Source organism: Camellia sinensis, chromosome 15 (assembly GCF_055761805.1).
Source record: "Camellia sinensis isolate YWXY chromosome 15, ASM5576180v1, whole genome shotgun sequence".
Classification (NCBI taxonomy): domain Eukaryota; kingdom Viridiplantae; phylum Streptophyta; class Magnoliopsida; order Ericales; family Theaceae; genus Camellia; species Camellia sinensis.
In genome coordinates this window covers 48,048,966-48,067,461 of record NC_138975.1, presented here as the reverse complement: position 1 = coordinate 48,067,461, position 18,496 = coordinate 48,048,966, and the positions used below count along the sequence as shown (strand labels likewise).

The 18,496-nt window shown below is 37.6% G+C and overlaps 1 protein-coding gene across 1 annotated transcript; it reads left to right on the top strand.

Annotated features, from left to right (window-relative positions):
* The first annotated feature begins 472 nt into the window (after positions 1–472).
* LOC114273413 (4-coumarate--CoA ligase 2) lies at positions 473–7,599 on the top strand. The gene is made up of 5 exons (XM_082909979.1): positions 473–1,745; positions 5,037–5,235; positions 5,558–5,771; positions 5,964–6,066; positions 7,224–7,599. Exons 1-5 carry the CDS (start codon positions 753–755, stop codon positions 7,341–7,343), a joined length of 1,629 nt encoding a protein of 542 aa, XP_082766105.1. The 5' UTR covers positions 473–752; the 3' UTR covers positions 7,344–7,599.
* Positions 7,600–18,496: the final 10,897 nt, after the last annotated feature.

Genomic DNA, 18,496 nt, shown 5'->3' with positions numbered 1-18,496 from the left:
CATATAAGGGCAAAAAGGTCAATTACATAAAAAAAACTATTTTATAACTTATCAACCAAACACAATTCTGCTACTTAAATCCATAATTTCATAGCTGCACCAAACAAGTTAACAGCTTATATTCACAGTTATAAATTATAATTTTTTAAATTATAATGTATAATCATTTTCCCACAATTTTCCTAAACGGGACCAATACATATACATTATTTTTCAAAATATTTTTGTGCTTATGCACATACCTGTACTTACCATGAAAGGTCATGAAATTTATGCAAGAAAGTTGGCGTCTGGCCACCGACAACAACCCTATCCGGTAGCATCTGATGGTGGTGATGGTAGTTGTGGTAGGTAAGAGGGTCCCATGTCATATCACCCATGTAAATTAATCTCCATATTTTGTGAAGTCAAACATGACATCCTAATCTCCTCATCATCACCTAACATGGACCACCACCACCACCCAAAACCTCCCCTCTCTTTCCTTCACCAACCACACCCCTCTCTCTCAAGTCCACATAGATTCCCCAATCATCAAAACCCATTTCCACCCACTTTTACCCCTACAACAATTTTAAAATTCCAATCAACCCATCTCTTCCACCAACCCCCCCAACCCCTTCACCAACTTATACCCCTCATATATACACACATCTGTGTCTATATATATATATATATGTTCCATTTAATGTACTCACCAATTCAATCTCCTAACAACCCATTATTCATTCTCTTCATCCAATTCATTCCCAATGGATACCAAAACAACCCAACAAGAAATTATCTTCAGATCAAAATTACCAGACATTTACATCCCAAAACAACTTCCTCTCCATTCATACTGTTTCGAAAACATTTCGCAATTCAGCTCAAAACCATGCCTCATCAATGGCTCCACTGGTAAAGTCTACACATACTCTGATGTCGAACTCACATCCCGCAAAGTCGCCGCAGGTTTCCACAACCTCGGCATTCAACAACGCGACACCATCATGCTTTTACTACCCAATTGTCCTGAATTCGTCTTCGCCTTCCTCGGCGCATCCTATCTCGGCGCAATCATAACCATGGCAAACCCATTCTTCACACCCGCCGAGACAATCAAACAAGCAAAAGCTTCAAATTCTAAACTCATCATTACCCAATCGAGTTACACAAGTAAAGTACTCGATTACTCAAGCGAAAACAACGTGAAGATCATCTGCATCGATTCTCCTCCAGATGGGTGTTTACATTTCTCCGAATTGATTCAATCCAACGAAACCCAATTGCCAGAAGTGGAAATCGATTCAAACGAAGTCGTTGCTTTGCCATATTCATCAGGAACAACGGGTCTACCAAAAGGTGTGATGTTGACCCACAAAGGGCTCGTGACGAGCGTGGCACAGCAAGTCGATGGAGAGAATCCAAACCTGTATATTCATAGTGAAGATGTGATGATGTGTGTGTTGCCATTGTTTCATATATATTCGCTCAACTCGGTTTTGCTTTGTGGGTTGAGAGTTGGGGCTGCGATTTTGATTATGCAGAAGTTTGAGATTGGGTCGTTTTTGAAGCTGATTCAGAGGTATAAAGTGACGATTGGGCCATTTGTGCCGCCGATTGTGTTGGCGATTGCGAAGAGTGAGGTGGTGGATGATTATGATCTGTCGACGATTCGGACTGTGATGTCTGGTGCGGCGCCGTTGGGGAAGGAGCTTGAAGATGCTGTCAGAGCTAAGTTTCCTCATGCCAAACTTGGCCAGGTAATTGTAATATATGTACTTTTATTTGAACTTTTTATTTCCTTTTATTTTTAGTAATGTTCTTTTTAGGATCAGGCTGGTCTCCGATTCATATAAATGGACTGAAAGTTATTATTAGATCTGTGTGACGTATCACGAGTCTTATTTTGATAATCGGAACCATGCAATATATAAATTTCATTCACTAATTTATCAGTATAAAAAATTAATTTGATCGGATATCGATAACTACTTGATCAGATCAGATTTTTGTCAACAATTTATTTTAAAAATTATATGTACCATTGATAAAAATTTAATCCCATCAAATAGCTATTTATATCCGATCCATGTGATTTTTTACAAGGATAAATTATTTGATAATTTTTACACATTGAACGGTTCGACTTATTGAAACAGGACCCGTGATGGGCCCTTACACGCTCAACAACATATTCCAAACTAATCTCGAAATGCAAAGAAGCTTGACCCTACTTTTTAATGCCTTCATTTTAGGATAAAGTATCGGTAAATTATATTTTCCATGTTGGGTTTGTATTTGATAAATAATTTTGAAAATTAATTTTTTGAAAAGAGTTTATAAAATTTAAAAATTTATTTGGTTATATATTTTAAAATATTTTTGGAGTTTTAGAATTTGGAATGATTTAAAAAAAATTATTTATAATTGAATAAATAAGTGTGAGAAAAAAAGTGATTAATTGATATATAATAGACATAAAAGTGACTTTGGTTTTTTTTTTTTCAAAAAATTTTAACCAAACAAATTTTTGAATTTTTTTCTTAAAAATTGTCTCTCAAGAGACAAATGAAACAAAGCTTTTATTTGTTTTGCTGTGTTTTATTCATGGATTAGAAAAAGAAAAAAAATATGTGAAATATGAATAAAATATAACTTACATTTTATACATATATATATATTTTAAATTCCTATCCAAATTCATAACATTTATATTTAATCATTTTCTCACTTTAACCTGTGAAGTTTTTTTTTTTTTTTTTTTTCACTTTAGTCTTTTATGTTTATTTTTTTTAATTTACACCAAAAATTATTTATGTTTAAAATTAGACAAAAAAATTTCATATTAGCTACCATATGACATAAATAATATATTATTATATTGTGATTTGAGTTTGTGTTAAAAGTATGAGTTATATATAACAAAATATTTTTATATCGCGTGATTATCAATGTGCTATTTTTTTGTGTAGTTTTATACATAAATTAACTTTTATTTCAATGAGAAAAATTTGAAATATTAAGGAGCCAAGGTGAAAAAAGAAATTTTAAAAATTAATCATACATAAAAAGGATAAAATATAATGTACTTTATTAAATAGATTTGAATTATTCATTTATATAGTTCTCAGGTAAGTTTTACACAGATGAGTAGTTTGAATATATGACCATATATGTATATGTATCTATGATAGTGAATGATTATTTTAGTGAATTCTATGATACAATCATGTTAAGGACATATTGCATTTTACTGTATTTAGTATTTATTATTTCAATGAGAATTATGGAGCCCAAGGCTCTACTATTATTATGCATAATTTTTTATTTGTATAATTTTTCTATTTATAAGATAATATGTAAATGATATATTTGTAGATTATAAATTTATTATCATAATGATATGTATATATTTTTTTAAATGAGGGAAACACCCTATACCACATCATTTTATTTAAAGATACTTTATAATTTTTTTTTTTAAAACTTATATATTACTGGTTTTATATAAGAGTAAATTATCGATAAATCTTATTTTTGAGACTAGACTGGTTAAAAACTATATAATTTATTATTTTTTGGGTAAAAGCATATTATAAGTTAAAAAGAATAATTGCATTCTCACCAACCCTCTTTACTTTAAATTTGGAAAGTGACATGTGACAATAGTTTCAGTTCAACGCCAATTTTTTTAGGTGTTCGGTCCAACACTAATGTCAGTGCCTAACTTTAATTACTAATTTTTTTTGTCATAACATTATAGTCATGCATTTTGTTATCACATTTTTCTATTATATTTATATACCAACTAAACATGAAACTCAGTCGATTATATTTATTTAGAGGAAAAATGTTGTGAATTTTAAATAATTTGTTAGATTTTTTATATGGGTCACATGTGTGTAAATTTCACGTCCATATAAAAGATTTGGTAAAAAAATAGATTAATTGAGAGCCCTGACATAACTCTATTTAGGGATAAGAAAATTTATGAAATGAAGTGGCATACTTAGCATTATTAGTTTTCTAATTGCAAACAAATTACACATAGATCACATAGATAATATGAGATTCTTAGGTTTTTATTCTCTCATGTCCTAAATTATCACTCTAACATACTATGAGTTTTTTTGAGTTTAATTATATGACTGAGAAGTGATTTAAACTAGAAGAACAAAGAAGATGGGGGAGCGCATAAGTGATGTCTAAAAAAGACATAATTTCAAAGTCTCTTTTGGCATTGGTTTATAAATCATCTTACTTGAATACTTTTTATTTTATTTTTTGAGGGAGTTTGGAAATTGCTTTTTAAGTAGTGTTTTGTTGACTTTTTTTTAGTGAACTTTTTAGAAAAAAAATTCAAAAAACTTTTTACTTTTAGATTTATTAGATTAGAAGATTCTAAAATTTTGAGTAATGCTATACATAATTCCATTTCTGACCTCTTTTAGAGTTCACATTCATAAATACATATGAGACCCACTCACTTGTATCTTAGAGTGAGAAAATGAGATAAGAAATATGATTACATGTAGTATTTTTCTAAAAAAATTAAAAAATAAGAACACAATTTTTTAAAAAGTCGACTACACTAAGGATGAAAAAAAAAAAAAAGCTTGAATTATTTATTTATTTATTTTTTCCGTTAGTGAGCATATTTTGGATTATTATTATTATTTTTTTACTTATTATCTTTCTAGACTAGAAAGGACCCAAATCTAAAATTTAAATAAATAAAAAAAAAAATCACTAGAGACAAAAAAAAAATTTGCCAAAAAATATTTTCTTAAAAAAAAAAACTTAAAAAAAGCTATCATTTGAGACCCAAAAAAAGAAAAAAAAAAAAAAAAAGAAACTTTCATCTGGTTCTTATACCAAAAAAGCAAAAAAACTAATAAGGTCAATATGACTTATTTTAACAACTACAAAAACAAAAATTGCCATAAATGTCCTAAATAACTAATTTTAATCTTGATTTATTTATTGACTGATAAATTGCAAGCAAAAGAGTCCCTCCTAATTAGTGAATGGTGATGGTGGAATATATGTAGGGCTATGGAATGACAGAGGCAGGGCCAGTATTGGCAATGTGCTTGGCATTTGCAAAAGAGCCCTTTGAGATAAAATCAGGGGCATGTGGGACAGTAGTGAGGAATGCAGAGATGAAGATTGTTGACCCTGATGCTGGCTTTTCTCTGCCTAGGAACCAACCTGGTGAGATTTGCATTAGAGGTGACCAAATCATGAAAGGTATGCTATGCTATCCTATTCTATTATTCTTTCATTATTCCTTTCTACTATCCCATTGATTGCTACCAAAGGATGATGATGACAATGATGGGTGACTCACAAAACTTGACCTTTTTTTGCTTTTGGTTTAGTGGTATCCTAGTTGTTTTCTATGTTGGATTGCCTAAAATATATATAATTTTAGTCATGTTGTTTAGGCTCTCTTCTTGCAGAGTTATATTTTAATAATCTATCCAAGGAAGTGATGATGTTTATGAGCTTTAATAATTTATCCAAGGAAGTGAAGATGTTTCTAACTATAAACAATAATAATGTTTTTTAGGTTACTTAAACGATCCAGAGGCCACAGAGAGAACAATAGACAAGCAGGGATGGTTACACACAGGGGATATAGGCTACATTGATGATGATGATGAGCTCTTCATAGTTGATCGGTTGAAAGAACTGATCAAATACAAAGGGTTCCAAGTAGCCCCTGCAGAACTTGAAGCCCTTCTACTCAACCATCCCACCATCTCTGATGCTGCTGTTGTCCCGTAAGTATACTTAATTACTGGACACAGAATATACATGAATAGACCAGATTTTACAAAATTTGTTGACGGATTTTTGTGAGACTTATATGTACAATTGTATATGGATCGGGGTGTTCAAGAATTTTTTGCTCGTAAATTTCTTCTTTCTATTTCAAATATTCATTGAGCTTTTTTTATTTGTAAATGACGCAGGTTGAAAGATGAATCAGCAGGAGAGGTTCCAGTTGCATTTGTTGTGAGAACAAATGGGTTTGAAGTCACTGAGGATGAAATCAAGAAATATATCTCCGAACAGGTTTGAGACTAACTTCATTTGTTCCATTAAAATGCTATTGTCCTTCCATTAGAATTCTCCTGATACAGATTTGAATTTTTTCATCTTCTCCAAAAACGAGAAATTAGGTTGCCATTGTATATATCTTGTGCATTGGGTTGTCTATTTCCTTTCCATTAGCATCGTGGTGACACCCATATAGATATGATCACAATTTATGATAACATTGGATTTCTCATATATGGTATTTCCATTAATTAGGTTATTTTGAATTTCAAATTTCTAACCATATAGATATGATCATAATCCATGGTGACATTAGATTTTTCATATATAGTATTGCTATTAATTAGATTATTTTGAATTTTAAATTTATAACCATATATATGATTACAACTTATGGTAACAAGCGGTTTCAACTTCCAAAATCCATTTTTTACATCCTCAAAACTCAAATCTTGTTCTATGACATCCTAATATGTATATATATGTTGTGGTGGTGGGCCCGCCCCGTTTGGGCCCGGGCCTCTAGGCCTGCGCCATCATTTTAAAACCCGGCCCATGGCCTAGCCCATCAGAATTTTTGTCATAAAAACAGTCTCTTTAGAAATTAGGATTAGCCCGCATACATGCATTGAGTCAATTTTTTTAAACAAGAATTAACCCTCGCATAAAAAAGTGGGAAGAAACATGTATACTTACTATCTCTCCTGAACAGTGCTCTAAACGAGAATCTTGTATACAAAGTGGGCATTTTGGGTACCACCAGAAAAGCCAGCTTTTGCTATAAAAAAAAATGTAAAAAAATCACTAAGCTGTTTGTCATTAGTTGAAAAAGTTAAATGTTACATCAATTTTTTCACTCAAAAAAACTTTTTTAGAAATTTCCCAAACACATTTAACTTTCTTAACTTCTAAAAAAGCCAAAAATCTACTTAAAAAGCCTACTCCAAACCCACCCTAAATACAACTTATCTAAATAGTAGTGGATCCCAAGTAATCAGAACAAAATCTAGTTTAGTTGAGTTGACACATTATCTAGATACTATTCATATATATATTAGAAAATTGGCCCTCTTAATTAAAAAAAAGAGGAGCATGGCACATTCTGGGTTTAATTATGAGTGCTGCAATTCTTGTTTCAAACCCCTAACATGTCACTATATATTGTCCTTCAGGTGGTTTTCTACAAAAAAATAAACCGAGTATACTTTGTTGATGCCATTCCAAAGGCACCGTCTGGCAAGATCTTGAGGAAGGACTTGCGAGCAAGACTAGCTGCTGGTATTCCAAGCTAATTTCCAGATCCAGAAGTGCCTGCTTCCATTATATATATGTGAACTAAAAGCAAGGGCAGGGCACGATCTCTTCATATCCCTTGATGATGATGAAGTAGTGCAAGTACAGTTGCTATGAAGCCTCTTGTGATGATGAAGAGCTGTAATTGCCAAATTTGCTGAAATGTTTGTAAAACATACATTAAAAGAACTTTTGAACATGATTACGTGACATATTATTTCTATGAATAAAGGTTGAGACCCCTTGACCCCCTTTGGTTTTGATTGGTCAACTTTTTCTTTTCTTTTCTTTTTTTTTTTTTCTTCTCACCCAATCCCCAACCCCCATGTGTGTGAGGGATTGTGGGGTGGGTGTTTTAAGGGGGTCTAAATCAATGCCCTATTTCTATAATATACCTACCTGGTTTTGCCAAAAAAATGTGATAAAATGCAATTGTCTTTCCGTTAAGAATTTGATTGCCTGCTTTTCTTAAGGTAGCTTAATTGAAAGTTACATAATGCTTTGAGGCTGCCTATTCATGCTATGGTGTGTGAGAAACTTCCTGAGACACTATGCCATAAAAGAGAAGAAGAAGACTCATTTGTTGGCTTGGGATGAGTTTTCGGAAAAGAAGACTTGGGGAGGTCTTGGTTTTCAGGATTTCTCTTGCTGTCCAAACAAGGGTGGATGCTTTTGTGTGGGAGATGCAATCTCTGTACTAGTCTTCTCAAAGCTAAGTACTTTCCTCATAGTTTTTCGTTTAGGCTACGACGGGGGTAATCCCTATTTGATGTGGAAAAGCCTATTAGAAAAGAGGAGATTCTGGAGGCTGGGGGTCAAGTGGAGGATTGGGAATGGAATTGCAATTAGAGTGGCTAATGATAAATAGATCCCTAAGCCAATCACCTTCAAACCAGTCATTGTTGCTTAGCTTGGATGAGATTGAAAAGGTTCAACAGCTGATTGATGAGTCTTCAGCGTCGTTGAAGGAAGACTTGGTTCGACAAACTTTGTCTACTGAGGATGCCAAATTGGTGTTGTCCATGCCACTACCTTACTTCAGTGGTAGGGATACACTTATTTGACATTACACCAAGGATGGTATGTATTCAGTCAAGTTATGAAGTTGCTTTGATGCTCAAGAGGAATGGTCTCATTAAAAAGAAAGGGGAAGAGGAAACATATTTCATTTGGAAAATGTGCCTAGACATTGCTCCCGCAAATGAAGTGCTCTATAAGAAGAAAGTTGTTCACGATGCCATTTGTTGTGTCTGTAAAGAGGAAGAGGAATCTGCAGTACATATTTTGGCGCGCTGTCAAAATTGTGTTGTGCGTATCTCCACTCAGGTTGAACACTGATGAGATGAGTGGGGGACTCATTTCAAGTTTGGTGAAGGAAGCGAAACCTACTAATTTGTGCAAAGCTATTGCTTCTCTGGTCATTTGGAAGTTGTGGAAAAATAGAAAATGTGGGTTCTCATCCTTAAAGAATCTACCATACAAAGGTGGGTGAAGCTCATAGTTTTCTGGATGCAAATGCAGAGGTTAAGGTACAAATTAATGGTGTAAGTAATGGAGTTCATCAGAGAAAATCTGATAGGCGAGGAATGTTGAAAATTAATTTATGACAAAAAAAGATATTGAAGGCATTAGAATTGTCTGACCAATTACATATATGGAGGAAAGGAGCTATACATATTTATGATATTTATGGAGTTAGGCAAAGTTAAGGGAAGTTAGGCAAAGGAGGTAAGAAGAATTTGATGGTGAGAATTTACATGTGCATTTTCTAAGAAGCACAGACACTTAAGGTGACGTATCTGTGTTGTGTCTATATCGGGTATTGATACTTTTTGAACACTTCCCCAACATGTATCCGACACTCTTCAAAGCGTGTCCTATTTTAATTTTAATTTTTTTTTAAAGATCCGGACACTTTTTGGACACTTAGAGGACACACGTGTTTATCGCTTAAACACATGTGTCTATCAATTAGATATAAGTGAAACTAATTATAAGTTTGAACAAAACAACTTAAAATATAATAAAACAAAAATCATATAAATTTATAAGAATTAGTGCCATATTGCATTTTTTATTATTTTTGAATGATATATATATATATATATCATATAATAATATATAAAATTATATATTTCATACGTATCCCTCACGTGTCATGTCTTGCATTTTTTGAAAATTAATGTTTGAGCGTGTCCGTATCATGTCGCGTGTTTGTGTTCTTATCTATGCTTCTTTGTGCATTTCTATTGGCAACTTTGCCTATCTATACAAGATTGTAGTGGATTTGAAAATTGCATCTTGCCATCTGCAGCGTACAAGCTTATCTATTTACCTCACTACTTACCTCATTTACATAATTATCTAACTACAAAAATCACTCTCTATGTTTGAAAGCGATAACTATTATTTATTGACACTTACTTCTGTCTTATCTAATCAATTTTGCCAAATTGTACATATTTCATCTCCAAGTTTCCTGGATAAGGTTTGGAGTCGATGCGGGGTACATTGAGTTTTGTAAGATGAAATGGTTTGACTACACACATTCTCTGTAGAAGCCTAATACTCATATTTGGAAATACTAATCTTTTGACCAACTTAGCATGGTGAAATTTAACTAACTTAGCATGGTAAATTTTTTCTGTTAAAAAAAAAAATGGTGAAATTTCACAGCGATTCACTTGCGAAACGAAAATTTTCATTGTGCTAAGTGAAATTACACTGTTTTCATAATATAGAAATTCTCAATTGATGTGTGAAAATTACCAATCTCAAACGCCCACTTAAGTGAAAAATTCCAAAGAGAAAAATGTTAGATGTCCAAAGTGAACTAATAATTTAAAATTCACCATACCAAGTAATTCTGGCCATCATTTGAGTATAAAACCTGGCAACACCAATTTCCAACACCTAAAAAGACGTCGCATTCAACCTAATCATCCAACTCACCTCTCCACTCACCAAACAATCCTACTTATCTTTCCACTTACCTCAACTTTCATAAATTATAAAGTAACCCTAAACTTTTAGTATAATTTTATAAGTTAAACTTTTAAGTTTAGTATAATTTTGAAAATTTTAATTTTGCACTTGTAAGACATTGGGAGACCCTCAATCTTGCTAATTCAGATAAGTTTGAAATAAACTTTCTAACATAGTTAATTATTCCCAAAAATCGTTGAAATTGTTTGACATCTCCTATCTCTTCAGGAAACTCTGTGATTTTTTTAGAGATATGATTTTTTTAGAGATATGATTTTGACTCTGTGATTTTTAAATAATACAGTCCCGAATAAAAGAATAGTACAGTCCAAATAATATACAAATTCCTAATTAATTAACGAATCAACTAAGAAAATAAATAAAACTGACAAGCAAGCCAGGGACTGCCTTGCTTCTGATGGATGATGCATGTTCGGGTTGTCTTGCGCGGAAATCCACTAGGATGCCCCAATTAGCCTCTGTTTTGTGATTTTTCTTGAAAAGCGCGCCAAACCCCAGAAGTTTGCTGATTCTTCATTTGCTGCAACAGAGAGCAGGAAATGGGCATAACAATGTATTTTCACAGATATAGGCATGTCTCGATCCTCGTGCCACCAATCACGCATATCGATGCATGATGGCAGAGGAGTCGAAATGTGCAACTCAATATAGAATGAATGCACGTATAAACACAACAAGAACCTAACCCCGTCATGGGTAATCCAGAGTGTCGGTGACTGGGAATTGAGACACGTTCCGTTACTCGGAGTACGAAACGCACCTCGTTTCCCGTGCCCGGGCTAACTCCTATCCTGAACACGATGCAATATGCATGATATGCATGAATGCAACTAAGATACAACCTAGCATGCACTATGCTGTAAAAAGAGGTGCCTCGAAATGTGTGCATACGGGCACGTAAACCGAGACAATGACATACGCAATGTAAATGACATGAAAATGTGATATGGGCTTACACTAACATGAGAGAGCCTCAGCCACACTTACATAAGAGGCCGATAGATGAAAAATGAAGTGCCTCGAAATGCGTGCACACGGGCACGCAAACCGAGGCAATGGCATACGCAATGTAATATGGCAAAAATGGCATATAGAATGCAACATGGACTTATACTAACATGAGAGAGCCTCAGCCACACTCACATAAGAGGCCGATGGATGAAAATGAAGTGCCTCGAAACGCATGCACACGGGCACGCAAATCGAGGCAATGGCATACGCAATGAAATGGCATGGAAATGGCATATAGAATGCGACATGGACTTATACTAACATGAGAGAGCCTTAGCCGCACTCACATAGGAGGCCGATGGATGAAAATGAAGCGCCTCGAAACGCGTGCACACGGGCACGCAAATCGAGGCAATGGCATATGTAATGCAATATGGCAAAAATGGCATGCAAACATGTTAATGGATTTTTAGCAATGAAATGTGGGGGAAAATAGCCCCGAAATAAGGCGAAAACACACCCGATGCATGGAATCTCTCCCGAAATGCAAAATTAGGCACATAGAATGAACTACAGGTATACAAAGCATGCATAATTGGTACATGGAATGAAAAGACAGAAGCAAGGCAGCCCCAAAATAAGCATTTTACCAGTACAAATCATGGCCAAACAGCAAGCAAAGATAGGGCAACAATGGCATGCAAAAATGGCCCGAAACATGAGATTATGAAGCAACTCACAGCTGCTAACTCCAAATAGGTTAGGGCCCTTCAACAACATTGAAGAGGGGCCAAAAATAAGCCACTTTACAGAACTGTAAAAACCCTAAAAACAAACATAGATATGGCTAAGCTCTTATGCAAGAAAAGGGGCCAAAAGGTAGCCAAAGAGGCAAGTGGTATATGCAAAGCCCAAACTGAAAAATTCCCTTCTACAACATTGAAGAGGGACCAAAAATATGACTATTTACAGAACTGTAAAAACCCCAAAACAGTATACAAACATGCTAGAAATGCAATGCAAAATGAGGCTCAAAAGTGGCTATAACACAAAGTATACAAAATATTCATCAAACAGCCAAAGACCCTTAATAAAACATGAAGAATGGGCCAAAATAAGACTATTTTTAGTTCTGTAAAATGACTAAAAACCGAAGCATGAGGGGATGCTAAGGCATGCAAGAAAAGGGGACCAAAGAGGGATATTGAAGCAAGTGCAATATGGGGGGCTCAAACAGGGCTGAGCCCTTAATGAAACAAGAAAATGAGCTCAAAAAAATGACCTTTTCAGTTTTGGTCGGAGCTCAAATCAGCAAGCACATATGGCTAAGAAAAGATACCAAAAAAAGCTCAAAAAAAGAAGAACACTACTTACCCTTGAAGGCTTGACTTTGGTTGCCTCTTGGCTTGAGTTTGTGGTTCCTTAAGCCTTGGAGAACACCTTAAAACTTCTGGAATGGAGGATGGAAAGGTGGGGGTTGGTGGTGTAGAAGAAATGGTGGTGTAGGACTTGGAGGTTTTTTAAGAAAATGAGAGAGATGGAGTGGGATCTTTGTATGCAACCTTGAAGGTGATTTTTTCTAACCCCCTAAACCAATGCTTGTAGCTGGTTATATGGACAAAAAAGAGAGAGAAAAGGAGGGGCAAAGGTGGGGGAAAAGGAGACAAGTTTTTCCCCCAAGAAATATCCCCCGGGTTGAGATATTTTCTGGGGGAAAAAGCTATACAGCTGTAAAGTACCAGGCATGAGGAACATGGCCGGCTACCTTTTGGGCTTGCAGGTGGCCGGCCGGCCACCCCCCCTAGCCAGCCGGCTAGGGGTCAAAAGGGTCAAGTTCACTTAGTGTCCGGCCACCACAAAAAGGTGGCCTCCCAAGTCTCCTCTTCACAACCCTGTGGTTCGAATTTGGAAACTCTAAAACAGGAGAGAGAACAAGCCATTTTGAGGAGGGGTTCAAAAGGTTCAAATGGAATTAATGGCCGACCATAAACTTTTAGGGTCCTTCCATGTGTGTACATCACAAATATGTGGTTTGGGGTTGAAGAAAATGGCTCCAAGGTGTTCAACATTGGCTCGGAAGGAGGGGTTCAAAAGGGTCAAGCAATATTAGTGGCCGACCACCAACTTTTAGGGTCCTCCTATGTGTGTACATCACAAATATGTGGTCCAAAGTTCAAGAAAAAGGGCCCAGGTTGTTCAACATTAGCTCGGAAGTGAGAAAAACGAGCGTCGGAGGGCGCCGGAGAAGTAAAAACTGGTTGTCGAGACAATTGCTGGCCTCCCACCCTTCTACGGTCTTCCTGGTGATAAAACAGAGGTACCTTCCAAAAATGAACAAAAACCGATGCAAAACAAATGCTCGGGGGCCAAAACGCGCAGTTCGAGGCCCCGAAAATTGCCTAGTAAGCACCGAACGTGGCATTCGGCCACGAAGTGGGTTTCTCAGACCCCAGTGTCCCTCAAAAGGGATTAGAAAGGAAGTATGCCAAAAATTAGAACAAACGGAGATGGTTAGGCGGTCCCGAACCGAGGCACACGGCCAACGGTCCCGAAAAATCGGAAACCGGACTTCGAAATGGGCAAAATGGCCTGCGGCCACAAAATGTAGCCCACGGCCATTGGGAGATGGTCTACGGGACCTCTCCCTCCCCTCAGGAAAAGAAACAGAGAAAATCGAGTCTGGTTCGCAAACCAAGACAAGGCACAGAAGAGGGTTCGGAAATCCGGAGACAGGGCTCACGGCCGCGACTTTGAAACTTCTGAATGAGCACATTATGCAACATCACCAAGCGCTCAACTGGTGACGTCTGAGTCTTAAGGTCGGTCAAAAATGGGGTGTCTACAGATGTCCTGCTGAGCTATCCACCAACAGATCTACTATAGGCATAGGATATTCATCTTTTGGAGTTGCCAGATTTAGGTTTCTAAAATCAATGCATACCCTCATTTTGCCATTTTTCTTGACCACAGGTACAATATTAGATAGCCACTCAACATACCTGGCTGTTCTGATAAAGCCTGCCTTGAGTAGTCTAAGAATTTCTTCCTTGACTTTCTGGATCACCTCTGAACCCATTCTTCTTGGTTTTTGTTTGTATGGCCTGAAGTTAGGCTTCATGGGAAGCCTATGTTCCACTAATGATCTATCCAATCCTGGTAGTTCATTGTATGACCATGTGTTAAAATGTACCAAAACCTACCACCTACCTACTCCACCTACTACTCCACATACTACTCCACCTACTTACTCCACCTACTACATACCATCTTCTATATATAGAACTTATTGTAAACACAACAAAAATTAATCAATAATACATCAATTTATTTTAACATGGTATCAGAGCAAGGTTGAGAACCTAGTATTTTCGCTTCACCGGCGGGCGGCAGCCTCGCCTTGGCCGCCCGCCGGACCTCTCATCTCTCAACTGTTTCTGCATGACTTCCATCACAGTGCTCAAGCACTGTTCCACTCGCTCCGTTCTGCTTATGCAGCCACTCCCACAAACCTCAAGATCATCGATTCAGTGAACCGATCCTCGTCCTTCTTTCATCCTCTGAGTTTTCAAAATCAGATTTTCTTTCTCTTCTTTCATCATTACCAGAGGATCCCTCAAAGCAATGCCTCGCAAATCGATCAAGAGGACCTGACATAACTGCGTCTCTCAATTTCTGGACAATCAAGTATGAAATCTTTGAATCAACAAAGCATCCAACTGTGAAACAAACCTACATTACGATATGGAAACCCTAGAAGTCGGGTTAGAGAGATATTCGGAAAAGGAGGTGTGAAGAAAAGGCTGCGTACCTTCACCTCCACATCCTCTGCCATGACTCTGGCATCGAATTTGTTCCCGCCGAAGCCACACATATCTTCATCGACCACCTTTTAAGCCCTGTTGATGTTCCCCATTGCTTCAAAGAGTTCTTCCCCTTGGCCGCTGTGCAGGTGACGGAGCTCGGCGACGGAATCTTCGTCGGATGCACCGTCAATCACGCCGTCATGGACAACCCGTCGTTCTGGCACTTCTTCCCCACCTTCACCGAGATCTGCAGAGGAGGCCACACACTTCGCTTCACAATCCTCGGCTTCCACAGAACTCCCACAGAGGCATATATGTGATTCATACACACACACCCATTGGCGAAGGGGGGAGACACGGTTTCTCTCTCTCTACACCACCCACTCACGCTCTTTCCAGTCCTTTTGAAGAGCTGATCAAAGTGTGGTCTGCAGTACAGAACTCCCTCGAAGGAATTGTAATTGCCAAGCTTGAGTGTTCCTTTGCAGTGATGGCATCGGAAACCGGTTTTCTCTCTCTCACTTTACTTTTGTTTCACCACCCAAGTGGTCTCATTTTTTATTATTATTAAAAAGTGGTCTAATCAATACCCTCATGTTTTCCACTAGCAGTGCCCACCTTTTGCACTCCACTTTCTTTCTTTTATTTTATTTATTTATTTATTTTTTCATTAAAAAAAAAAAAAAAAACCAATCTCCTTTTTCCCTCACTCTCTCGTTTTGATTTCACATATCTTCTACTTGTTTCTTTCTTTTTTTATTGCTCTTTCACTTTATTTTTCATCTTTTTTTCATTGTTATTTCTTTGCACCCACACACAACAACAACAACAACAACAACAACAACAAAAAAAAAAAAAAAAAAAAAAACACAAAACACAAAACAGGGGAAGAAGACGAACTGCACATCAACTTATTTTATTCATGTCGGGGCTCACCCCGATCACCATTTTACACCACAAAAAAAAAAAAAAAACAACAACAACAACAAAAACAAAACCAAACCAACACAAATCGGCACAGTGGGATTTTTCTTCTCTACTCTGCCGCCGGTCTCTTCTTCTTGCCTCCGTCCTGGGAGGCCCTTGACGGTGCTGCCTCCGTATTTCCCACGCCGCTGAGCACGTTCACTCCCCCCTGCTCTTCCACTGCAGCATATGGCGGACCTCCAAATCGGAACATAACGGTGGCCTTCCGCTTCAGCTCCTTATTTTCCGCCTTTAGCAAACTTATCTCTGCTCGCGCATCCTTATACATGCGTTGGAGCAGAGCCAGTTGGGCGTTTAACTGCTGCACCTCATTTGTCCTACTCTGCAGCCGGTGCGACAAGTTTGTGACCGCCGTCATGGTCTCCACACATGACTTCAAAGTATACTGATTGGCCTCAATATCAGTTTGCACCGCCATTTTTTGCTCCACCGACCGCATCGGAAAGTTCAACGGAGCAAAACCAGAGGTGTTTGGTTGAGGTTCACAGGCCACCGCACCAGTTATCTCTCTTGTGGACTCGTTGAGGTCGGGAAAGAGAGTGAGCAGACCACGGGAAGAAGAGGCCATGTTTTGGGTAGCTGAACGGGAAGAAGAGGCCATGTTTATGGGTTGCTGAGTGTTTCAGAGAAGGGCTGGTTACAGAGTGTTACAGAGTATCTCTCTCAAGACAACGAAGAGTTTCTCAGAGGTTTTTAGCCAGTTTTTTGTCTTAGCCTCTGCCTCAGCCTCAGCATCCGTCTTGGTTAAATAGCCAAGGCAGACACGCGCATCGTGCGCCACTTGACGCCAGACGACAAAACGGGCGCGCAAGCCAATGTGGTGACGCACTTCGCCATCATGTCCGGCACATCTTTTTATGACTTGGACTCGCCTTTTGATGGCACGCCTTTTTATGGATTGGGCACGCCTTTTGATGGCACGCCTTTTGAAAGATTGGGCACACCTTTTGAGGGTGCGACTTTTTAAGGGTCCGACAAGACTCTGTAAACTGTCCCGACATTGATTCCGGTTAGCTCCTTCATGGGTCCGACAAGACTCTGTAAACTGTCCTGACATTGATTCCGGTTAGCTTCTACATCGGTCCGGTGTGACCTCGTCACCTGTCCAGACTTTATCTGCTACAACGGTATGACACCACCATACAGTGTCCTCTACAACGTTATGACACCACCATACAGTGTCCTCTACCACGTTATGACACCACCATATAGTGTCTTAACCAACGGTCTGACACGACCATACAGTGTCTCCTATCATCTTTTATTTTTATGTATTTTCTTGTTTTGTTACTCTCTCCAAACTCAAGTTGGTTAGTTCCTATCCCCCTTGAGTTTGCGGGGGGCTGTTAAAATGTACCAAAACCTACCACCTACCTACTCCACCTACTACTCCACCTACCTACTCCACCTACTACTCCACCTACTACATACCATCTTCTATATATAGAACTTATTGTAAACACAACAAAAATTAATCAATAATACATCAATTTATTTTAACACCATGCAAAACAATCTTTATATCTTCTCAGAATAACCAATAACTGGTCCCTATCAAGAGAACTCAACCAAGCACTTATATAAATGGGTTGTTGTACAGAATCTTCCCCTAAATTTATTTCTTCTAAGGGATCTTGTATCTGAGTACTTACTGGAACTCCTTCTTTGATCTTCTCTGACTTCGCAGAAATCTCCTTACTGTGTTCTGCTTCCAGGCTCTTTGATTCCTCCTCTTTATTCCCTTCCTCATAGACAAAATCTGTCCACAAGGTTTCTTCTTCCTGTATTTCTTGGACTTTTGTTTTTATGTCCAATGCACAGTATTTATCAAGGGTCAAAACTCTGGCTTGTTGCTGCTCCCACTTGTAGCCAACCGTCATGACTTCTTTCTCTTGCTCTTGAACTTTCTGGACTATTGACTTCATATCCAATATTGAAAACTTGATTAAAGCCAAAGACCTGGCTTCTGGTGCTTCATCTTGCTGCCTATAACCAGGCATCATTGTCATCTTTAACCACTAGCTCTTCACCAGCACTCTCCTGGACTAAATGTTTCAGGTGTGCTACTTCCTTATCAGCCGTTACTTCGGCTGAGCCATCGAATTCCATCAGTATACTGAGCGGTGCCACGCCATCAATATACAACTTGGCTTCTGCGAAATCTGCACAGGCTATGAAAGGTTGAGGATCTGCATTAATTTTCTCCGTCTTCCCATTACCTAGAGCCATTATCATTTTCTGATGCAAAGAGGAAGGCACACATTTATTAGTGTGGATCCAATCTCTACCAAGTAAAGCATTGTACTTCGCATTGCTATCGATGACGAAAAACGCGGTCATGCAGTCCTTGGTTCCCACACTCAGGTTGATGGGTAGAATTCCCTAGGCCATCTGCTTGTCTCCAG

Excerpts from the sequence above, each read along its gene's own strand:
- LOC114273413 (XM_082909979.1), top strand. The coding sequence starts at position 753 with ATGGATACCAAAACAACCCAACAAGAAATTATCTTCAGATCAAAATTA. Across the intron at positions 5,236-5,557 it reads AGGTGACCAAATCATGAAAG|GTTACTTAAACGATCCAGAG; the intron begins GTATGCTATGCT and ends AATGTTTTTTAG. Across the intron at positions 6,067-7,223 it reads AGAAATATATCTCCGAACAG|GTGGTTTTCTACAAAAAAAT; the intron begins GTTTGAGACTAA and ends ATTGTCCTTCAG.